At 48.9% G+C, this 23,131-nt stretch overlaps 3 protein-coding genes across 12 annotated transcripts in view; all 3 read right to left on the bottom strand.

Moving 5' to 3' along the window:
• MEX3C (mex-3 RNA binding family member C) overlaps positions 1-292 on the bottom strand; it is a 7,340-nt gene extending 7,048 nt beyond the window's left edge. Inside the window, exon 1 of the mRNA XM_054517860.1 lies at positions 209-292. Within this exon, the coding sequence (XP_054373835.1) occupies positions 209-292 (84 nt within the window). The remainder of the gene's footprint in view (positions 1-208) is intronic.
• A 2,404-nt stretch (positions 293-2,696) lies between these two features.
• On the bottom strand, positions 2,697-7,618 carry LOC118698954 (GTPase-activating Rap/Ran-GAP domain-like protein 3). Of its 6 annotated transcripts, none has more exons than XR_008508967.1 (6): positions 7,086-7,618; positions 6,490-6,554; positions 5,807-5,870; positions 5,086-5,545; positions 4,193-4,314; positions 2,697-3,769 (listed from the first exon to the last, which is right to left on the bottom strand). XR_008508967.1 is itself a non-coding variant. In XM_054517917.1 (6 exons), the coding sequence occupies exons 1-5, from the start codon at positions 7,142-7,144 to the stop codon at positions 4,247-4,249; spliced, it is 294 nt and encodes a 97-aa protein (XP_054373892.1). In that variant the 5' UTR covers positions 7,145-7,618; the 3' UTR covers positions 2,697-3,769; positions 4,193-4,246. The 6 variants fall into 6 exon arrangements, 1 of the variants encoding a protein (XP_054373892.1); XR_008508968.1 differs by having other exon boundaries at positions 4,193-5,161; positions 5,477-5,545; XR_004982002.2 differs by having other exon boundaries at positions 4,193-5,161; positions 5,519-5,545.
• An 8,516-nt stretch (positions 7,619-16,134) lies between these two features.
• On the bottom strand, positions 16,135-21,442 carry LOC118698945 (uncharacterized). Of its 5 annotated transcripts, none has more exons than XR_008508965.1 (6): positions 20,526-21,114; positions 19,930-19,994; positions 19,246-19,309; positions 18,916-18,984; positions 17,631-18,600; positions 16,135-17,207 (listed from the first exon to the last, which is right to left on the bottom strand). XR_008508965.1 is itself a non-coding variant. In XM_054517905.1 (5 exons), the coding sequence occupies exons 1-4, from the start codon at positions 21,100-21,102 to the stop codon at positions 18,591-18,593; spliced, it is 678 nt and encodes a 225-aa protein (XP_054373880.1). In that variant the 5' UTR covers positions 21,103-21,442; the 3' UTR covers positions 16,135-17,207; positions 17,631-18,590. The 5 variants fall into 5 exon arrangements, 2 of the variants coding, with proteins under 2 accessions (XP_054373880.1, XP_054373882.1); XR_008508964.1 differs by having other exon boundaries at positions 17,631-17,752; positions 18,525-18,984; positions 20,526-21,113; XR_008508963.1 differs by having other exon boundaries at positions 17,631-18,984; positions 20,526-21,120.
• Positions 21,443-23,131: the final 1,689 nt, after the last annotated feature.

The following is a 23,131-nucleotide window of genomic DNA, read 5'->3' as shown; positions in this document are numbered from 1 at the left end:
GTTTTCCTTCATCAACACCCTTCGAACCGCATGGTAAGGCGGAATCCCAGTTCGAAACAAGACAATATTAGGAGAGGTAGCTGCTTGCCTCTCCTTCTTTGTCTTCACAAGCTCCGTTTTGGTCCTGGGGACCGGGGAGGGGGGACTGCCAAGATCAAATCGAAAAGGGAAAGGACCAAAGTCCCCGCTCCAAATCCACAGCGCTCACTCCGTTCGGCTGCTGCTGCTCCCGCACAAAGATTTCGTCCCTCGGCACCTCCTTGAAGCGATGCTCCGCGTCTCCAGCGCGCATCCAGGTGTTCGCCCAGACGCTGCGAGAAGCTCTCGCAGTCCTTCCATGAGACAGCCCCGGGAGCCCCCCCTGAACCCCTTCTTCTCAGCAGCTCCATGCAAAAGGGAGCCGAGGCGAAGCCTCCCCCTAAAATTGCCTCCCCCCCCCCCCCCCCCCCGGCAGGAGCGGGCCCTCATCACCTCACAGCTCACACCTGGGGCTGCTCCGAGCCCCCCCATCATCCTCACAGCTCACACCTGGCGCTGATGCCACTCTCCGACAGCGCCTCTCCCCGTCCAGCACACAGCCCGCTTCTCACAGACACAGAGCCAACAGACATCTGCTCCGGGTGCTGGCTGTTCTTAGTCCGTCTGCTTCCACAATTCAGACACGGACGTGCGCTGATGGCACTGAGGGAAAGCATTCCAGTGCACAAAACTGTCATTCTGGTAGCACGCTTTGAGACGCCTTCAGAAAAAGCAGAATCAGCGCCACCTCCTAAGAGCCCTGCTGAGGAACCCCGCCCTCCTTGGGACACCCAATGCAGCAGAGCTCGAAAAACAAAGGGAAAAGTCAAGCTTGGAGTGGAAAAAGACAATAGAAATACAGCAGCCTTTCAAGAAAGCCTTCACACAGTAATAGTGGGACCCGGTCACATTTCTTCTTTCCTTGCTCTCTGGAATGACATCGATACGAAGTACAAAACCCACACGAAACCCAAGGCAGAGCTGGGATTTTACACGTCTTCCTTTTGGCTCCGGGATGACAAGCGCCTCTTCCGGGACTGCGACACGATTTGGGCGCTGGCAGAGAACGGAGGCAAAAGGTGCCAGAGAGCCCCTTCTATCGCCTTCAGCCCCTGCAGCTGTTCTGAGGGTTCCAGGGCACAGCTCGGTCCGTTCCTAGATCAAAACCTCACGGCAATATCTTCAGAACTACTACCCATCTCCAGTCGGAAACTTCTACATTCCTGGAAACAAATGAGTGCGTAGAGAGGGTTTCTCCCCAGCTGAGTTTAGAGACCAGTTCCTATTCTTTAGCAATACCTAGAAAACCGAACGCCTTGCCAGGTTTTAGCATCCTACACCCACTCACCCCTCCCTCCCTGTGCATTTGGTGGCAGCTTTGGGTCCCTCTGGGGACGGCACCCAGCGTGACCCCCGCCCCTCGCCCGCCCCCCACCTGCTCCTGCACCGCAGTGGGGCTCCCTCTCCTGGGCACCTTGGGGTGCCCCCAACGGCATCAGAGCCCCGAGTCTCCCCCCCCCCCCCCGTTTTCCTGACCCCCAAAGAAGGCTCAGAACGAATCCGACTGCCCTGGACAGCAGCGCAGCGCTTCCCCCAAGCCCTTCCCACACGTGCATGGCCCCAGCAAGGGATTCTGCTGCAACAAGAAAGCGGGGGCAGCCCCCAGAAGGCTTGAGGTTCCTGCCCAGCCTCGCTGTCACGGGCCGGGGGCAGCGAGAGAGGGAGCGGCACAGACGGCGGGGACGGCCCGGCACAGGGCGGGGGCCGCTCTCAGCGCGATGCCGGCAAAGCCGCAGCTCCGGCGCTGTCGGCCGGGCTGCTTGAGCGGCACGGGGGGATCCGCCGAGAGCCTCCGGCCCCGCGCGGGGACTCCTGCAAGGGCCCAGGGCCGCCGGGCTCCGGCCCTCGGGGCTTTATTCTCCGGCAGCCCGAGCCCCGCGGCTGCGGGGCAAAGAAGGAAAGGGGGCACGGGAAGAGAGGAGCGAGAGCAGGGCATGAGAAAGGGCGGCGAAGCTCGGGCTGCGCAGGAAAGCGGGACGGGAAGGGAAAGCCCGGGACGAGGGTACAGGGAGGCTGGGCAGAGGAAGGAGAGAGGGGGAACAGAAGGGAGTAGCGGGCTAGGGACAGGACAGGAAGGAGCCGGGTTTGTGGGGGGAGAGGGAATGGGGGAAAGGGAGCGAGAGAAGGCGAATACGGGGAGAAGGAAGGAGGGCTAGAGAGAGGGACAGGCGGGGAAGCCCCCCAGAGCCCCGGCTGCACCCCGAGCCCGGCCCGGCGCCTCGCCCTGCCCGGGATGCTGCGCTCGGCGGAGCTCGGCTCGCTCCGGAGACGCTCGGCTCGAGTCGGCCCTTGTCGCCTCAACTCGGCTCTTGGCGCCTGCATTCGCCTCTTCGGCAGAGCTCGCCTCGCTTCGGCCCAACTCCCAGCCGCTCTGTGCCTTCGGCGCGCCTCGGCTCCGCTCGCCCCGGTTCGCTCGAGGCCGTCAGGGTCGGCCGCTCTCGCCTTGCTTCGGGCCGAGCTCGTGCGATTCCCCCGAAGGCGGCGTCGTTCGGTTGTGTTTTTAGAAATATCTTTCTCTATCGATTGTATCTTTCTATAGTTAGATTTACATTTCTAGAATACTTCTATTAATCCAAATAAAAACCCCATCTCTAACCAAAAAAATACACGAAAACACCTTCTTTTAAACGGTATCGAAATATTTTTATACTTTGTATAGTTATACTCACATTTATATATATGGTTTCTTTTGATGCAATCTATTAATAATTATCTATAATATCTATAAAATTCTAGACATGTATTTAAAGTATTATTTATATTATGTATCGTATCTACTGCTGCAACTGATTTTTTCTTCTAGTTTTAAACTTTATCTGTACGTATTTATGATATATTTCTAGACTTAGATTTCTACCTTCATATTCTTTGTATTTATCATTTTTATCATCAAAACCCTGCCTACTGACAAGTAAAAAAAACCGCTTTCTTTAACGATTTAAAAAATATTTTTATATTTATAATTTTCCTATTTCTATTTATCATTTGCTCTCTAGTACGTGATAACATACCTGCTCCTGCACCGCAGTGGGGCTCCCTCTCCTGGGCACCTCGGGGTGCCCCCAACGGCATCAGAGCCCCGAGTCTTCACCCCCCCTTTTCCTCTAGTTAGAAACTACACTGGAACTTTTTTCTGGAAACAAAGACACGACCTAAATCCTCTCCCCATGTCCTAGACAGATAGATGTTCAGTTCTTAGTTGACTGGGCAGCAGTTTCTTCAATAGAACGAGAAACAATATGGAAACGTTTTAGCTACAAGCAAATAGGCAAATCTGAACAAGGTCCTGGTGGCCAGCCGCTGCAGTTATTTTGAAGCCATTTTTTAAACAATCAAGTACTGATCCCACAAAAAATAAAGCAAAAAGCTGACTACTGGCTAAGAAAGAAGGAAAAATTAACTTTTGACGACAACAACAACATTCCAAGGACACAGGCTTTTTTCCAATCTCATACCTTATTACTACCTCTCTTGGGAATTCTCATCGTGGATCCCAAAAGGAATAAATCCCTCAGCGTGTCCTAAAGCACCAAGGAGCTACCTACAAGTGAAGGTGGCTACTTTCAGTGCAGACACAGCTGATGACACAGCAGTAGCGCAGTTCTATGCTGCCCAGGGATAATACTGTCTCCTCTTCTCCAGCAGCTGACTCTCTCCTGCCATGGTTTCTGTAAATGCATCAGAGCACGACCTTAAACACAAACAGGCAAGAAAACACCATCAGAAGTCTTTCATTAAGCACTACAAGAAGGGTTCCAAGCAGAGACCAACAGAATTTCAAGGAAGCAGTATGCAATTAAACCACCTCAGACTCGTTCAAGTATCCGGCAGGTAGATGGAACCAAAATGGAACCATTCAGAAACGACAAAGAAAACCTCCCCAAGTATTTATACAGGAGTCCTTAACGTCAGAAATGGGATGACAGGTTATGTTCAGATAAGATGAATGTTTATTTGGATGTAGAAATAAACTTCTCTCATGGTCCTTTGCCAAAAAATAGAACCTACAAGTGAACACCTACACCTGCCTAAAAAGACCTAACGAGCCCCTGGCAGCCACCGGCATCAAAGCACAGGGGATGTTTCTAATCCAGGCTAAGGAGAACAATATCACCTTTTGTTCTCTCCAGTTTGTTTCCTCTGCAGTCCTATTTGCTTCTTATGATTTTTACACTCTCTGTATCTTCTCGGGCAGCGCTGAGTCTGACGACCAGGATACGAGAGTCCTTCCCTGCCCTACGGAGAGAACCAGGAAAAAAAGTTAAAAAAAGAACAGGGCAGTTTGAAGTTAATACTTCCGACGAGAAGCAGCACCTGACAAACAGAGTGAACAAAGCGTGATACCTCCCTGGGGACAGAAGACTTACAAACTCTCCGGGATTTACAATCCTAGTAACCAAGCCCTTCAGCACAGCAGCCAAGTGTCCCATTAGGTGGTGCTGCACCAAAGAATGATCCGAGAGGTTCCAAAGAGTGAAACGCACGTTATTTTCCAAAGACGTAAAATCGTGCAAAATAACAAAACTACAATAGATCTAAACTACAGGGCAAGAGTACAAGTGTTAACTTGAGGAGCTGGAACCATCCAGGTGAGCAACTGCTAACTGGATCCTCAACAGAGTTTGAGGAACCCTCCAGGATACAGAAGGGTTTTCCCCAGAAATTACACAGGCCGAGTTTTGATAGAAGTACACTTGCCAGATGCTCAGAAACGTCACCCATCCTCCTGCGGGTGTCCTGAGAGAGCTGCGAATGGCTCTCACGTGGTTTGAGCTGGTTCTGTAAGGGCTCAGGGTGAATTTCACCAGATGCAACCAAACTGGGCAACACCCAGTGGGACAGAAGGAACCCAAAGCTTGTTTTACCCAAAGCTTGGGTAAGCAGAGCTCCAGCAAATACTGAGGAAACGGACAGAACAGGGTAACAAATAATAAACATACCTTTTTTTTTTTTTTTTTTTTTTTTTTCAGATGAGCAAAACAATTAAGGAGAAGGTGGAAAACTCACCATGACTGAACATTTCATCACCTGTAAGCTGACCATCCTTAGCATAGAGGATTCCAAATTTAAAATTCACCGATCCCTGGAAAATAAAACCAAATATTATTTGGTAAACAGTCAAACAGAAGACATAACAATTTGGGTCCTCTAATCTTTGCATACATCCTACACATCAGAACATACATTTTATACTATCTCCTACTACACGATAGTTTACCTTTAAACTTTGATAGTATAGCATAAAACCATTAACTTAGATGGGTGATCAATTATTATTAAGTTGGTGCTTCAAGTTATTTTTGCTGTCAGGTTCAAAAAAACATTACTTCTTTTTACTGTAACGAGCAATTGATTTAGAAGTCATCAAAAGCCCATCAAAATACAAAGCTGTACTCACCGGACGGGTCTGTGAGCAAGAAGTAGTTAGGCTTGTACTCACCTCTTGCCCTTCAACAACCAATAAATCCTGTCAACAAAAACAGCATCTTTAGCCCCCTCCTATTAAAGATTCTACAAGGATGATGGTTTTATTTGTGTTTAGAAGTTTGGATTTGAAATGGCCAGTTCAATGGATAAAGAGACAGTTTAAGTAGTATTCGATTATTATTATTATTATTATTATTATTAGCTACTGGAAGAAACAAACCAGTAGTATCTATACTTAATTACTTCTATTTCCAGGAAATCATAAAGAAAAAGAACCAAACAAAAAAAAGTCACTTCCTACCTTTTGTATCTCAGGATGAAAAATGTCTCTTGGGCTCTTCTCCAGTTTCTCAAGACTCCTGGCACTGAAATGCAAATGAACGAGTACTTTAGAGGAGGGCAAGTGCACATTCCAACCCCAAACCACCAACCGATTGCAGTTACAGCGCTTACAAAATGAATCGTTCCCAGAGCCTCTGGGAAATGGAACGGTTGGTGCAACTGCCATTTCTTCCCCAAAATACTAACTTCCAACACTTCCTAAACTTAGTTTGCATTTTAAAAACAGAAATTAGGGAGACTCAGGGTGGAGATCAGGTTGAAATTGATTTCCTTCTAAAGCACAGGGCTCTGTTCCATCACCCTTCACTTTGGCTCCACACAGAATCACGGGGAGCATTTTAGGAGGGCCCAAGAACCAATTCTATTTCTCTCTTTTTTCTAGTTCTCTCTCTTCCTAAATCATTCAAGGCAAGTCAAATGAAAAAGGACAAGTTCAGCATCAAATTCACACTTTTTCCCTTTGTCTGCTCAAGAACAGGCTTTTAAACCACTTCTTGCTGCCTTCAACGATTAAGACTTGCAAAACAGTTTCGCAAGTTTGATAGGTTTATCATAAAAACCACAGAACGCAAGCTCTGAATTACAGGAAAAGGTACACAGGCAAATATCTCAGCTGATGGTGGCTTATTTGTAAACACATACCTTAACGGAGATTGCACTGAGAATGTTTCAGTGGGACTCTAAGGGAAAAGTATTTTCTGAGTACCCTGTAAACAAGAAAAGCTAGGATATATTACAGGACATACCCACTTGTTCTGCATATTCAAATAGGATTATCAATAAAAACATTTAAGAAGGAAGAAAACCAAGGTAATTTTACTCAGCTATATTTGCTGCCGATTTAGAGAAAAAAAAAAAAAAAAAAAAAAAGTCACGGGTGCTGCAAAGAAAAAAAAAAAAGTGAACCAGAAACGCCTACAGTAGAACTTTAAAACAATTGCTTGGATAAAAGCAGCTCATGGAACATGAAGTAGAAAAAAAGCGAAACCAGTATCAGACCTGCCTATTTTCTTACCATTGCACAAGAAAAATCCGACAAGCGGTATAAAGTCACTGCCTAAAACCGATCCTAGGATGTAACCAAGAACAATTGAGGCATTTGCTAATCTAAACGGAAACCTTTTCCGGACCCTAGTGTCAAATCACACGTTTTGTCTTGCAGCAGCTCGAGGCTGGAGAGCATTTCCCCTGGGGGTCGGGAGGGTAGGGGCACAAGGGGCTGAGTTTGCGGATCGCACCTGTGCCAGCAGAAGGATCCAGCCCGCGCGCTCCTTGCGCTCGCCATTCTCCGGGCCATCGCTGTGTTTTACTGCTCAGCGATGCCGCTCCATCTGTTTGCGTGGAAGAAAGAGCCACGAGCACTGAGGCACTCAGCAGCCGTGTCATTCCAGCCGCTCGTCCGCCCCCGCCCGCAGCAGCGGCAGCAGCCCGAGGGACACGGCTGCAGCTCGGCGGCTCCCGCGCCTCCGCCAGCCGCCGCACAGTGACCGCGGCAGCGCCCGGCGCCGCTCGCCCGGGGCGGCTCCTGCAGCTCCCGGCCCGCGGCAGCAAAGCACCGCCTGGCGCTCCGCCATCGGCGGGCGGCAGCGCGCCCCGCCCGAGCTGAGCCCCCGCCACCGGGACCGCTGAGCGAGGCCGAGGCACCGGGCGGACGCCCCTTCCGCGCCGCTCGGCTCCGTGCGGGCGGCCGGCCGGAGGCTTCGCCCCTCCAGCGTCGCTGCCGCGGCTCCGTCCCGCGCGGGAGAGGCGCCGGGAGCTCCCCGCGCCCGGCCCGCTCCCCCGGCGCGCGGCCGCCTCGGCCCGCCAGCCATTCATATGGCGCGTCGGCCGTTGCGTCAGACGCCGCGCTTTACGGCCGCAGGGCCTGCCGGGAGTTGTAGTCTCGGACTGACAGCCACCGCTCCGTTTGCCGCCACCGGGAGCTGCGGTCCCGCCGGGGGATCAAACGGCTCCTTCGCTCCTGGGCGCGGAAGCACCTTAGGCAGCACCGCCCCTCCCGAATGTCCTTTCTTTTCCACTCCAACTCTTTTTTCTTTTTTTCACTCTGTTTTTCACCCCCTTTTCCACTTTCGCTCTTTCTTTTTCACTCTCACCCTTTTCCTTTTTCTTTTTTTTTTCTTCCTTTCTCTTCCTTCTATTTTTTTTTTCTTCCTTTCCTTTTTCCTTTTCTTTCTTTCTGTCTGTCTATCTCTCTCTCGTTCTTTCTTTCTCTGGCTCTCTTCCTGTCTCTTTCTTTCTTTCTTTCTTTCTTTCTTTCTTTCTGTCTGTCTGTCTGTCTTTTTCTATTTCTTTCTCTCTCTCTTTCTTTCTTTCTCTGGCTCTCTTCCTGTCTCTCTCTTTCTCTCATTCTTTCTGTCTTTCTCTCTGGCTCTCTTCCTGTCTCTATCTTTCTCTCATTCTGTCTTTCTGTCTTTCTCTCTGGCTCTCCTTCTTTCTCTCTTTCTCTCATTCTGTCTGTCTTTCTGTCTTTCTCTCTGTCTCTCCTTTCTCTCTTTCTCTCATTCTGTCTGTCTTTCTGTCTTTCTCTCTGTCTCTCCTTTCTCTCTTTCTCTCATTCTGTCTGTCTTTCTGTCTTTCTCTCTGTCTCTCCTTTCTCTCTTTCTCTCATTCTGTCTGTCTTTCTGTCTTTCTCTCTTTCTCTCATTCTGTCTTTCTGTCTCTCCTTCTTTCTCTCTTTCTCTCATTCTGTCTGTCTTTCTGTCTTTCTCTCTGTCTCTCCTTCTTTCTCTCTTTCTCTCATTCTGTCTGTCTTTCTGTCTTTCTCTCTGTCTCTCTTTCTTTCTCTCTTTCTTTCTCTCTGTCTTTCTGTCTTTCTCTCTGTCTCTCTTTCTTTCTCTCTTTCTTTCTCTCTGTCTTTCTGTCTTTCTCTCTGTCTCTCTTTCTTTCTCTCTGTCTCTCTTTCTTTCTCTCTTTCTTTCTCTCTGTCTTTCTGTCTTTCTCTCTGTCTCTCTTTCTTTCTCTCTGTCTTTCTGTCTTTCTCTCTGTCTCTCTTTCTTTCTCTCTGTCTTTCTGTCTTTCTCTCTGTCTCTCATTCTTTCTCTCTGTCTCTCTTTCTTTCTCTCTGTCTCTCTTTCTTTCTCTCTTTCTTTCTCTCTGTCTTTCTGTCTTTCTCTCTGTCTCTCATTCTTTCTCTCTGTCTCTCTTTCTTTCTCTCTGTCTCTCTTTCTTTCTCTCTTTCTTTCTCTCTGTCTTTCTGTCTTTCTCTCTGTCTCTCTTTCTTTCTCTCTTTCTTTCTCTCTGTCTTTCTGTCTTTCTCTCTGTCTCTCTTTCTTTCTCTCTTTCTCTCATTCTGTCTCTCTTTCTTTCTCACTCTTTCTTTCCTTCTCTCTTTTTCTCTCTCTATTTCTAATCTTGGCTTTCCATTCTAGCTTTAGAATAAAAAAGCAGCAGTAGAAACATTCAGGCTACCGGGGAGTGCAAAAAACCCCAAAACGGTAATGATTTTAGGAAAACTATTTCCTCCATGGGAGCCTGAAATTTTCTACAGCTGCAGGTGACATAGAGCTTTTATTTCTTCTTCTAGATAGTTGATACTTAATACTCTATTTATACAGCGCCCCCTGCCGTCTGCATGGGCGCACTGCAGGCACAGCGCCCCCTGCCGTCTGCATGGGCGCACTGCAGTCACAGCGCCCCCTGCCGCCTGCTTTGGCGCACTGCAGGCAGAGTGCCGCCTAATGACGTCACCTCGCCAAATCGGCGCCCCGCCCCGGCCACGCCCCCAGCGCCCCTTGGAAAGACCCCAAGGCGTAGGCGTTTTGCCAGCTGCCTGATCAAAATGCCGACACCCACCTCGAGCCCTAGAAACGATTTCCCGCGACGCCGAACCCTGCAGGCGAACCGGAATGCCATCACCGCAATCGAAACGCCACAGAAAATCTCGTCGGGGCCGCGGCGGCGTCGGTGTTCTGTGCAGGCAGTCCGGATAGACACACCGGGGTCCTCCGGTTTCCCGCCCTTTTGGCCGCCATTTTGAGAAGGTCAAACAAACTTCCGCGACATTGGTGACGCGCCACTCCCAACATGGCGGCCGTGGGAGGACCCCCCCCCCCCCCCCCCCCCCCTCGGCCGAGAGAGGCGGTTACTCAGATGCCGGTCAGAAAACCGCCGAAATACGCCCGCCCGCGGCGCCGCTGACCGCACAGCCCGACTCGGGTACACCTAAAACGCCACAAAAATTCCGCCGGCGCCGCGGCGGCGTCGGTGTTCCGTGCAGGCAGTCCGGATAGACACACCGGGGTCCTCCGGTTTCCCGCCCTTTGGGCCGCCATTTTTAGAAGGTCAAACAAACTCCGCCACGCGCCACTCCCAAGAGGGCTGCCTGGCGGCGGCGGGCTGCAGTACCGTGCTCTGCCCACAAGGCGGCAGCACTGCCGCCCACCCCAGCCGGGGGCGCCGCGCGCCTTGGGGCTGCGGGCAGCCAAGGTGGCAAAAAAGAACAGGGGCGATTCCCCCCCGCAAAAAACTCCTCTAAAAATAAATGCCAAAAACCTGCCTCTTACCAAACAAGAACCAAATAAGCCCCCTTTCTTTCAAGCCTTCTTGAAATAAATTTTATAGTTCTAGTTTTCCTAGTTCTATTCACACGCATATTTATACCGGACATTGATGTGTTATGTCGTTTATACAATCTATTATGCCTATTCCTATTATCTGTATTTATTCATATTTTGTGGTTTTATCAATATCATTATATATTGATTGCATATTTCTATACTTTGATTTAGATTTCTATCATACTTTTATTATTCCAAAAAAAATCCCATCTCTAACCAAACAAATACCAAAAAACCCTTCTTTTAAACTATATTGAAATCGTTTTATATTTATAGCTTGCATAATTATATTCACTTTTATAGTCACAGTTTATACTGATGCATTCTCTTCATAATTACATATCCCATATATATTATTCACATCATATAGATAAATTATTATTTTTATTATGTACCAAATCTACTGCTACAACTTCTTTTTTCTAATATTTTCAATTTTTATATCCATCTTGATGTAGTCATGAGATATTTTTACAAGTAGATTTCTACCTTTCTATCATTTGTATTTGTAGTTTTTATCATAAAACCCCTGCTTTTGCCAAGTAAAAAACAAAACCTTCCTTTCTTTTAAACTACTTTTAATAATATTGTTGTATTTACATTTACCATATCTATAATGTTTTAGATATTATATCATAGTGATGTACTAGATTTACGGCTATTTCCTATAATAGATCATAATAAGATATATACAGTATCACTTGTATTACGTGTTGTATGGATTTATGTCACTTTAGATTTACAATCCTTTAATAATTTTATATATATATATCTGCATAGATTCGCAACACATTTCTATATTTAAAATTTCCTTTGAGCTGTGTTTATATTTATCATCTCTATTGATATATCTATAAACATACACAACGCTCTATTAAAAAATACAATATCTTATTGGAATATATCATGACTTATGTTACCTGTTAAATTTTAAATATAGATCGAATAGATCAAAATAAAAGTTTATTCCCATTTCTGCACATCTACTTGTTTTGTTTAAAGATAGCTATCCTTAGAATTTTACATTTAAAATCCAATTCCTAAATACAAGGACAAAACAAACAGCATCGAATTCCCACCAATGTCTTCCAAAACCATCAAGATACCTCCACCAGCCAAACAACTGCCAGCGAAAAAAACACACAACACTCTTTTCACTGACAGTTCTCATCACATCAGAAAAATGGAACCAAACGAAAAGAAAACCCTGGAGAAACACACGCAGCAAATCACAAAAGCCTCTAAAAAAACCCAAACCAACTCGCTCAACTCCAATCAGTGCCACTGACCCTGAACGTCATTTTAAAAACTAACCAAAATTCTACATCTACACTAACTCAAAGAATAAGCAATACTCTGTCAAAAGAACTTTAGAAAGCGAACTAATGAACGAAATAGAAAAAAAAAAAAAAAAAAAACAAAAAATCTCAACCACTAAAAAATAAGAAAATAACTACCCAAAGTAAAAAAAAAAAAAAAAAACAAAACAACAAAAACAAACAACTACTTAAAAAGACCCACCATATAAATACCCACGTTCCCAAAAATAAAACTGATCAACAACCACCAAATACGTCGAAGGACAACAAAAAACGAAAAGAAAAAAAAAAAAAGAAAGGAAAAAACCAAAAGAAAATACTTTTGTAAAACAAAAGTCCCCCAAACCAAATCAACTTTAATTTACAACAAAAAAATTATTCCCAGCTGAAGAATAAACGCATAGAGCCTCATTCGATCAAAATAAAAATACCACCCAGAAATAAACACAAAGCCTAAAGAGAAACGTAACCATTAACAATATCTCCCAAATGATCCCGTAACAATACAACATACACTACAATCAAACAAACCAAATCAATAAAAGCCCTGGAAGACGATAAACACGAACGCAATTAGAGAGATTTTAAAAACCCCGCTGCTATTAACGACACGACGCCACCTCGAACCCACCGAAACAAACGCTACACGCCCACGCTAATAAAAGCCACCGCGACAGAATTAAAATCCGAGCCGCTGCTTCGCGCAACGACCCGTAGAAACCATTGCACGCCTTTAAAAACAGAATAGCCCGGCAAAAAAAATATCCGACTACAGAACTCGATTCAAACCAAACCTTTATCGTCACCACCTGAACCGAGAACCGTACCGGTCAGGAAGAACGCCAGAGCCCTTAGCGCACACCCACTGCGACCCACACAAAACCGTGCGATCGATCCCTACAGAGCACCTCCGAACCACGACACCCAAGAACTTGCGGCAGCCGAACCCCGCGCTGCCGGCCCCGGACGGAGCGCGGCTCCCGGCGGCAAAGCGGCTCCTCCGGCGCGCAGGGGCGGCGCCGCCCCGGAGACCCCCCCGCCCCCGCCCGCTCCCCCTGCCCGGGGGACCCCGGCGGCGCCCGAGCCCCGCGCCCGGAGCGGACAGAGCGGCCGGCACCGGCCGGGCCGGCGCAGCAGCGCCCGCGCCGCCTCTGCCGCCCTCGGCCGGCCCGGCGCCAGCCGCCCTCGGCTCCGCACGGCGGCTCGCACCGGCAGAGCGGCTCCGCCGCTGCCGCGCCAAATTCCCCGTGCGCCTCGGCAACCGCCCGGCCCGGGCCGGCAGCGCTCCCGAGCGGCAACGCTCCGGGCCGGGCCGCGGCCACAAGAAGCGCCCTCAAATGCAGCGGCACAGCCCCGACTGCAGCCCTGCAAACGCTGCCAGAGCTGCGGCTTCCCGCAACTGAACCCCGAAACTGACGCCGCGGGCGGCGCTCACCTCGCTTCAACAAGGGCAAAGAAATGGGTTCTCCCCTTCAAGTTCATCCCCTGGGAGAGCAGAAAAGAAGGGGCTTTCCTCCAATGAAATCCTTCAAGCCGTGTGGAAAGGGGGATTTGGACCTCAATTCAAACCCTTGCAAAGGAGGGACACCAGCGCTGTCCCCTCCATTTAAACCTTAGGATGATGAAAATGGGCTGGCTGCCTTCAAATCAAACCCCTCAGATGACAACAATACTTTGCCCATTCCCGTTCAAGTGGAACGCAGGGATTCCCTGTCACCCCTGGGATACCCCTAACAGCCGGGAAAAGGCAGGTTTTCCTTCCATCAACACCCTTCGAACCGCAGGTGAAGGCGGATCCCTCCCAGTTCGAACACAGACAATATTAGGAGAGTAGCTGCTTGCCTCTCCTTCTTTTGTCTTCACAAGCTCCGTTTTTGGTCCTGGGGAACCGGGGAGGGGGGACTGCCAAGATCAAATCGAAAAGGGAAAGGACCAAAGTCCCCGCTCCAAATCCACACGCGCTCACCCGTTCGGCTGCTGCTTCCCGGCACAAAGATTCGTCCCTCGGCACCTCCTTGAAGCGATGCTCCGCGTCTCCAAGCGCGCATCCAGGTGTTCGCCCAGACGCTGCGAGAAGCTCTCGCAGTCCTTCCATGAGACAGCCCCGGGAGCCCCCCATGAACCCCTCTTCTCAGCAGCTCCATGCAAAAGGGAGCCGAGGCGAAGCCTCCCCCTAAAATTGCCTCCCCCCCCCCCCCGGCAGGAGCGGGCCCCTCATCATCCTCACAGCTCACACCTGGCGCTGATGCCACTCTCCGACAGCGCCTCTCCCCGTCCAGCACACAGCCCGCTTCTCACAGACACAGAGCCAACAGACATCTGCTCCGGGTGCTGGCTGTTCTTAGTCCGTCTGCTTCCACAATTCAGACACGGACGTGCGCTGATGGCACTGAGGGAAAGCATTCCAGTGCACAAAACTGTCATTCTGGTAGCACGCTTTGAGACGCCTTCAGAAAAAGCAGAATCAGCGCCACCTCCTAAGAGCCCTGCTGAGGAACCCCGCCCTCCTTGGGACACCCAATGCAGCAGAGCTCGAAAAACAAAGGGAAAAGTCAAGCTTGGAGTGGAAAAAGACAATAGAAATACAGCAGCCTTTCAAGAAAGCCTTCACACAGTAATAGTGGGACCCGGTCACATTTCTTCTTTCCTTGCTCTCTGGAATGACATCGATACGAAGTACAAAACCCACACGAAACCCAAGGCAGAGCTGGGATTTTACACGTCTTCCTTTTGGCTCTCGGGATGACAAGCGCCTCTTCCGGGACTGCGACACGATTTGGGCGCTGGCAGAGAACGGAGGCAAAAGGTGCCAGAGAGCCCCTTCTATCGCCTTCAGCCCCTGCAGCTGTTCTGAGGGTTCCAGGGCACAGCTCGGTCCGTTCCTAGATCAAAACCCCACGGCAATATCTTCAGAACTACTACCCATCTCCAGTCGGAAACTTCTACATTCCTGGAAACAAATGAGTGCGTAGAGAGGGTTTCTCCCCAGCTGAGTTTAGAGACCAGTTCCTATTCTTTAGCAATACCTAGAAAACCGAACGCCTTGCCAGGTTTTAGCATCCTACACCCACTCACCCCTCCCTCCCTGTGCATTTGGTGGCAGCTTTGGGTCCCTCTGGGGGACGGCACCCAGCGTGACCCCCGCCCCTCGCCCGCCCCCCACCTGCTCCTGCACCGCAGTGGGGCTCCCTCTCCTGGGCACCTTGGGGTGCCCCCAACGGCATCAGAGCCCCGAGTCTTCACCCCCCCCCCCCCCCGTTTTCCTGACCCCCAAAGAAGGCTCAGAACGAATCCGACTGCCCTGGACAGCAGCGCAGCGCTTCCCCCAAGCCCTTCCCACACGTGCATGGCCCCAGCAAGGGATTCTGCTGCAACAAGAAAGCGGGGGCAGCCCCCAGAAGGCTTGAGGTTCCTGCCCAGCCTCGCTGTCACGGGCCGGGGGCAGCGAGAGAGGGAGCGGCACAGACGGCGGGGACGGCCCGGCACAGGGCGGGGGCCGCTCTCAGCGCGATGCCGGCAAAGCCGCAGCTCCGGCGCTGTCGGCCGGGCTGCTTGAGCGGCACGGGGGGATCCGCCGAGAGCCTCCGGCCCCGCGCGGGGACTCCTGCAAGGGCCCAGGGCCGCCGGGCTCCGGCCCTCGGGGCTTTATTCTCCGGCAGCCCGAGCCCCGCGGCTGCGGGGCAAAGAAGGAAAGGGGGCACGGGAAGAGAGGAGCGAGAGCAGGGCATGAGAAAGGGCGGCGAGGGAGCTCGGGCTGCGCAGGAAAGCGGGACGGGAAGGGAAAGCCCGGGACGAGGGTACAGGGAGGCTGGGCAGAGGAAGGAGAGAGGGGGAACAGAAGGGAGTAGCGGGCTAGGGACAGGACAGGAAGGAGCCGGGTTTGTGGGGGGAGAGGGAATGGGGGAAAGGGAGCGAGAGAAGGCGAATACGGGGAGAAGGAAGGAGGGCTAGAGAGAGGGACAGGCGGGGAAGCCCCCCAGAGCCCCGGCTGCACCCCGAGCCCGGCCCGGCGCCTCGCCCTGCCCGGGATGCTGCGCTCGGCGGAGCTCGGCTCGCTCCGGAGACGCTCGGCTCGAGTCGGCCCTTGTCGCCTCAACTCGGCTCTTGGCGCCTGCATTCGCCTCTTCGGCAGAGCTCGCCTCGCTTCGGCCCAACTCCCAGCCGCTCTGTGCCTTCGGCGCGCCTCGGCTCCGCTCGCCCCGGTTCGCTCGAGGCCGTCAGGGTCGGCCGCTCTCGCCTTGCTTCGGCCGAGCTCGTGCGATTCCCCCGAAGGCGGCGTCGTTCGGTTGTGTTTTTAGAAATATCTTTCTCTATCGATTGTATCTTTCTATAGTTAGATTTACATTTCTAGAATACTTCTATTAATCCAAATAAAAACCCCATCTCTAACCAAAAAAATACACGAAAACACCTTCTTTTAAACGGTATCGAAATATTTTTATACTTTGTATAGTTATACTCACATTTATATATATGGTTTCTTTTGATGCAATCTATTAATAATTATCTATAATATCTATAAAATTCTAGACATGTATTTAAAGTATTATTTATATTATGTATCGTATCTACTGCTGCAACTGATTTTTTCTTCTAGTTTTAAACTTTATCTGTACGTATTTATGATATATTTCTAGACTTAGATTTCTACCTTCATATTCTTTGTATTTATCATTTTTATCATCAAAACCCTGCCTACTGACAAGTAAAAAAAACCGCTTTCTTTAACGATTTAAAAAATATTTTTATATTTATAATTTTCCTATTTCTATTTATCATTTGCTCTCTAGTACGTGATAACATACCTGCTCCTGCACCGCAGTGGGGCTCCCTCTCCTGGGCACCTCGGGGTGCCCCCAACGGCATCAGAGCCCCGAGTCTTCACCCCCCCTTTTCCTCTAGTTAGAAACTACACTGGAACTTTTTTCTGGAAACAAAGACACGACCTAAATCCTCTCCCCATGTCCTAGACAGATAGATGTTCAGTTCTTAGTTGACTGGGCAGCAGTTTCTTCAATAGAACGAGAAACAATATGGAAACGTTTTAGCTACAAGCAAATAGGCAAATCTGAACAAGGTCCTGGTGGCCAGCCGCTGCAGTTATTTTGAAGCCATTTTTTAAACAATCAAGTACTGATCCCACAAAAAATAAAGCAAAAAGCTGACTACTGGCTAAGAAAGAAGGAAAAATTAACTTTTGACGACAACAACAACATTCCAAGGACACAGGCTTTTTTCCAATCTCATACCTTATTACTACCTCTCTTGGGAATTCTCATCGTGGATCCCAAAAGGAATAAATCCCTCAGCGTGTCCTAAAGCACCAAGGAGCTACCTACAAGTGAAGGTGGCTACTTTCAGTGCAGACACAGCTGATGACACAGCAGTAGCGCAGTTCTATGCTGCCCAGGGATAATACTGTCTCCTCTTCTCCAGCAGCTGACTCTCTCCTGCCATGGTTTCTGTAAATGCATCAGAGCACGACCTTAAACACAAACAGGCAAGAAAACACCATCAGAAGTCTTTCATTAAGCACTACAAGAAGGGTTCCAAGCAGAGACCAACAGAATTTCAAGGAAGCAGTATGCAATTAAACCACCTCAGACTCGTTCAAGTATCCGGCAGGTAGATGGAACCAAAATGGAACCATTCAGAAACGACAAAGAAAACCTCCCCAAGTATTTATACAGGAGTCCTTAACGTCAGAAATGGGATGACAGGTTATGTTCAGATAAGATGAATGTTTATTTGGATGTAGAAATAAACTTCTCTCATGGTCCTTTGCCAAAAAATAGAACCTACAAGTGAACACCTACACCTGCCTAAAAAGACCTAACGAGCCCCTGGCAGCCACCGGCATCAAAGCACAGGGGATGTTTCTAATCCAGGCTAAGGAGAACAATATCACCTTTTGTTCTCTCCAGTTTGTTTCCTCTGCAGTCCTATTTGCTTCTTATGATTTTTACACTCTCTGTATCTTCTCGGGCAGCGCTGAGTCTGACGACCAGGATACGAGAGTCCTTCCCTGCCCTACGGAGAGAACCAGGAAAAAAAGTTAAAAAAAGAACAGGGCAGTTTGAAGTTAATACTTCCGACGAGAAGCAGCACCTGACAAACAGAGTGAACAAAGCGTGATACCTCCCTGGGGACAGAAGACTTACAAACTCTCCGGGATTTACAATCCTAGTAACCAAGCCCTTCAGCACAGCAGCCAAGTGTCCCATTAGGTGGTGCTGCACCAAAGAATGATCCGAGAGGTTCCAAAGAGTGAAACGCACGTTATTTTCCAAAGACGTAAAATCGTGCAAAATAACAAAACTACAATAGATCTAAACTACAGGGCAAGAGTACAAGTGTTAACTTGAGGAGCTGGAACCATCCAGGTGAGCAACTGCTAACTGGATCCTCAACAGAGTTTGAGGAACCCTCCAGGATACAGAAGGGTTTTCCCCAGAAATTACACAGGCCGAGTTTTGATAGAAGTACACTTGCCAGATGCTCAGAAACGTCACCCATCCTCCTGCGGGTGTCCTGAGAGAGCTGCGAATGGCTCTCACGTGGTTTGAGCTGGTTCTGTAAGGGCTCAGGGTGAATTTCACCAGATGCAACCAAACTGGGCAACACCCAGTGGGACAGAAGGAACCCAAAGCTTGTTTTACCCAAAGCTTGGGTAAGCAGAGCTCCAGCAAATACTGAGGAAACGGACAGAACAGGGTAACAAATAATAAACATACCTTTTTTTTTTTTTTTTTTTTTTTTTTTCAGATGAGCAAAACAATTAAGGAGAAGGTGGAAAACTCACCATGACTGAACATTTCATCACCTGTAAGCTGACCATCCTTAGCATAGAGGATTCCAAATTTAAAATTCACCGATCCCTGGAAAATAAAACCAAATATTATTTGGTAAACAGTCAAACAGAAGACATAACAATTTGGGTCCTCTAATCTTTGCATACATCCTACACATCAGAACATACATTTTATACTATCTCCTACTACACGATAGTTTACCTTTAAACTTTGATAGTATAGCATAAAACCATTAACTTAGATGGGTGATCAATTATTATTAAGTTGGTGCTTCAAGTTATTTTTGCTGTCAGGTTCAAAAAAACATTACTTCTTTTTACTGTAACGAGCAATTGATTTAGAAGTCATCAAAAGCCCATCAAAATACAAAGCTGTACTCACCGGACGGGTCTGTGAGCAAGAAGTAGTTAGGCTTGTACTCACCTCTTGCCCTTCAACAACCAATAAATCCTGTCAACAAAAACAGCATCTTTAGCCCCCTCCTATTAAAGATTCTACAAGGATGATGGTTTTATTTGTGTTTAGAAGTTTGGATTTGAAATGGCCAGTTCAATGGATAAAGAGACAGTTTAAGTAGTATTCGATTATTATTATTATTATTATTATTATTAGCTACTGGAAGAAACAAACCAGTAGTATCTATACTTAATTACTTCTATTTCCAGGAAATCATAAAGAAAAAGAACCAAACAAAAAAAAGTCACTTCCTACCTTTTGTATCTCAGGATGAAAAATGTCTCTTGGGCTCTTCTCCAGTTTCTCAAGACTCCTGGCACTGAAATGCAAATGAACGAGTGCTTTAGAGGAGGGCAAGTGCACATTCCAACCCCGAAACCACCAACCGATTGCAGTTACAGCGCTTACAAAATGAATCGTTCCCAGAGCCTCTGGGAAATGGAACGGTTGGTGCAACTGCCATTTCTTCCCCAAAATACTAACTTCCAACACTTCCTAAACTTAGTTTGCATTTTAAAAACAGAAATTAGGGAGACTCAGGGTGGAGATCAGGTTGAAATTGATTTCCTTCTAAAGCACAGGGCTCTGTTCCATCACCCTTCACTTTGGCTCCACACAGAATCACGGGGAGCATTTTAGGAGGGCCCAAGAACCAATTCTATTTCTCTCTTTTTTCTAGTTCTCTCTCTTCCTAAATCATTCAAGGCAAGTCAAATGAAAAAGGACAAGTTCAGCATCAAATTCACACTTTTTCCCTTTGTCTGCTCAAGAACAGGCTTTTAAACCACTTCTTGCTGCCTTCAACGATTAAGACTTGCAAAACAGTTTCGCAAGTTTGATAGGTTTATCATAAAAACCACAGAACGCAAGCTCTGAATTACAGGAAAAGGTACACAGGCAAATATCTCAGCTGATGGTGGCTTATTTGTAAACACATACCTTAACGGAGATTGCACTGAGAATGTTTCAGTGGGACTCTAAGGGAAAAGTATTTTCTGAGTACCCTGTAAACAAGAAAAGCTAGGATATATTACAGGACATACCCACTTGTTCTGCATATTCAAATAGGATTATCAATAAAAACATTTAAGAAGGAAGAAAACCAAGGTAATTTTACTCAGCTATATTTGCTGCCGATTTAGAGAAAAAAAAAAAAAAAAAAAAAAAGTCACGGGTGCTGCAAAGAAAAAAAAAAAAGTGAACCAGAAACGCCTACAGTAGAACTTTAAAACAATTGCTTGGATAAAAGCAGCTCATGGAACATGAAGTAGAAAAAAAGCGAAACCAGTATCAGACCTGCCTATTTTCTTACCATTGCACAAGAAAAATCCGACAAGCGGTATAAAGTCACTGCCTAAAACCGATCCTAGGATGTAACCAAGAACAATTGAGGCATTTGCTAATCTAAACGGAAACCTTTTCCGGACCCTAGTGTCAAATCACACGTTTTGTCTTGCAGCAGCTCGAGGCTGGAGAGCATTTCCCCTGGGGGTCGGGAGGGTAGGGGCACAAGGGGCTGAGTTTGCGGATCGCACCTGTGCCAGCAGAAGGATCCAGCCCGCGCGCTCCTTGCGCTCGCCATTCTCCGGGCCATCGCTGTGTTTTACTGCTCAGCGATGCCGCTCCATCTCTTTGCGTGGAAGAAAGAGCCACGAGCACTGAGGCACTCAGCAGCCGTGTCATTCCAGCCGCTCGTCCGCCCCCGCCCGCAGCAGCGGCAGCAGCCCGAGGGACACGGCTGCAGCTCGGCGGCTCCCGCGCCTCCGCCAGCCGCCGCACAGTGACCGCGGCAGCGCCCGGCGCCGCTCGCCCGGGGCGGCTCCTGCAGCTCCCGGCCCGCGGCAGCAAAGCACCGCCTGGCGCTCCGCCATCGGCGGGCGGCAGCGCGCCCCGCCCGAGCTGAGCCCCCGCCACCGGGACCGCTGAGCGAGGCCGAGGCACCGGGCGGACGCCCCTTCCGCGCCGCTCGGCTCCGTGCGGGCGGCCGGCCGGAGGCTTCGCCCCTCCAGCGTCGCTGCCGCGGCTCCGTCCCGCGCGGGAGAGGCGCCGGGAGCTCCCCGCGCCCAGCCCGCTCCCCCGGCGCGCGGCCGCCTCGGCCCGCCAGCCATTCATATGGCGCGTCGGCCGTTGCGTCAGACGCCGCGCTTTACGGCCGCAGGGCCTGCCGGGAGTTGTAGTCTCGGACTGACAGCCACCGCTCCGTTTTCCGCCACCGGGAGCTGCGGTCCCGCCGGGGGATCAAACGGCTCCTTCGCTCCTGGGCGCGGAAGCACCTTAGGCAGCACCGCCCCTCCCGAATGTCCTTTCTTTTCCACTCCAACTCTTTTTTCTTTTTTTCACTCTGTTTTTCACCCCCTTTTCCACTTTCGCTCTTTCTTTTTCACTCTCACCCTTTTCCTTTTTCATTTTTTTTTCTTCCTTTCTCTTCCTTCTATTTTTTTTTTCTTCCTTTCCTTTTTCCTTTTCTTTCTTTCTGTCTGTCTATCTCTCTCTCGTTCTTTCTTTCTCTGGCTCTCTTCCTGTCTCTCTCTTTCTCTCATTCTGTCTGTCTTTCTGTCTTTCTCTCTGGCTCTCCTTCTTTCTCTCTTTCTCTCATTCTGTCTGTCTTTCTGTCTTTCTCTCTGTCTCTCCTTTCTCTCTTTCTCTCATTCTGTCTGTCTTTCTGTCTTTCTCTCTGGCTCTCTTTCTTTCTCTCTTTCTCTCATTCTGTCTGTCTTTCTGTCTTTCTCTCTGTCTCTCCTTCTTTCTCTCTTTCTCTCATTCTGTCTCTCTTTCTGTCTTTCTCTCTCTCTGTCTCTCCTTCTTTCTCTCTTTCTCTCATTCTGTCTCTCTTTCTGTCTTTCTCTCTCTCTGTCTCTCCTTCTTTCTCTCTTTCTCTCATTCTGTCTGTCTTTCTGTCTTTCTCTCTGTCTCTCCTTCTTTCTCTCTTTCTCTCATTCTGTCTGTCTTTCTGTCTTTCTCTCTGTCTCTCCTTCTTTCTCTCTTTCTCTCATTCTGTCTGTCTTTCTGTCTTTCTCTCTGTCTCTCCTTCTTTCTCTCTTTCTCTCATTCTGTCTGTCTTTCTGTCTTTCTCTCTGTCTCTCCTTTCTCTCTTTCTCTCATTCTCTCTGTCTTTCTGTCTTTCTCTCTTTCTCTCATTCTGTCTTTCTGTCTCTCCTTCTTTCTCACTTTCTCTCATTCTGTCTGTCTTTCTGTCTTTCTCTCTGTCTCTCCTTCTTTCTCTCTTTCTCTCATTCTGTCTGTCTTTGTCTTTCTCTTTCTCTCTGTCTCTCCTTCTTTCTCTCTTTCTCTCATTCTGTCTGTCTTTCTGTCTTTCTCTCTGTCTCTCCTTCTTTCTCTCTTTCTCTCATTCTGTCTGTCTTTCTGTCTTTCTCTCTGTCTCTCCTTTCTCTCTTTCTCTCATTCTGTCTCTCTTTCTTTCTCACTCTTTCTTTCCTTCTCTCTTTTTCTCTCTCTATTTCTAATCTTGGCTTTCCATTCTAGCTTTAGAATAAAAAAGCAGCAGTAGAAACATTCAGGCTACCGGGGAGTGCAAAAAACCCCAAAACGGTAATGATTTTAGGAAAACTATTTCCTCCATGGGAGCCTGAAATTTTCTACAGCTGCAGGTGACATAGAGCTTTTATTTCTTCTTCTAGATAGTTGATACTTAATACTCTATTTATACAGCGCCCCCTGCCGTCTGCATGGGCGCACTGCAGGCACAGCGCCCCCTGCCGTCTGCATGGGCGCACTGCAGGCACAGCGCCCCCTGCCGTCTGCATGGGCGCACTGCAGTCACAGCGCCCCCTGCCGCCTGCTTTGGCGCACTGCAGGCAGAGTGCCGCCTAATGACGTCACCTCGCCAAATCGGCGCCCCGCCCCGGCCACGCCCCCAGCGCCCCTTGGAAAGACCCCAAGGCGTAGGCGTTTTGCCAGCTGCCTGATCAAAATGCCGACACCCACCTCGAGCCCTAGAAACGATTTCCCGCGACGCCGAACCCTGCAGGCGAACCGGAATGCCATCATCGCAATTGAAACGCCACAGAAAATCTCGCCGGGGCCGCGGCGGCGTCGGTGTTCCGTGCAGGCAGTCCGGATAGACACACCGGGGTCCTCCGGTTTCCCGCCCTTTTGGCCGCCATTTTGAGAAGGTCAAACA

The sequence above is a fragment of the Molothrus ater genome, chromosome Z (genome assembly GCF_012460135.2).
Source record: "Molothrus ater isolate BHLD 08-10-18 breed brown headed cowbird chromosome Z, BPBGC_Mater_1.1, whole genome shotgun sequence".
NCBI lineage: Eukaryota > Metazoa > Chordata > Aves > Passeriformes > Icteridae > Molothrus > Molothrus ater.
Note: the sequence above shows the minus strand (reverse complement) of the source record. Positions and strands in the feature narration are given on the sequence as shown.

What these genes read in the sequence shown, in the direction of transcription:
- LOC118698954 (XM_054517917.1), bottom strand. Translation starts at nt 7,144, where the DNA reads ATGGCCCGGAGAATGGCGAGCGCAAGGAGCGCGCGGGCTGGATCCTTC. An exon ending in GGATCCTTCTGCTGGCACAG is followed by an intron (nt 5,871 to 7,085) that starts GTGCGATCCGCA and finishes TTTGCATTTCAG; the next exon opens with TGCCAGGAGTCTTGAGAAAC. An exon ending in TGGTTGTTGAAGGGCAAGAG is followed by an intron (nt 5,162 to 5,518) that starts GTGAGTACAAGC and finishes TTTATTTTCCAG; the next exon opens with GGATCGGTGAATTTTAAATT.
- LOC118698945 (XM_054517905.1), bottom strand. Translation starts at nt 21,102, where the DNA reads ATGAATGGCTGGCGGGCCGAGGCGGCCGCGCGCCGGGGGAGCGGGCTG. An exon ending in GGATCCTTCTGCTGGCACAG is followed by an intron (nt 19,310 to 20,525) that starts GTGCGATCCGCA and finishes TTTGCATTTCAG; the next exon opens with TGCCAGGAGTCTTGAGAAAC. An exon ending in TTCATCCTGAGATACAAAAG is followed by an intron (nt 18,985 to 19,245) that starts GTAGGAAGTGAC and finishes TTTTGTTGACAG; the next exon opens with GATTTATTGGTTGTTGAAGG.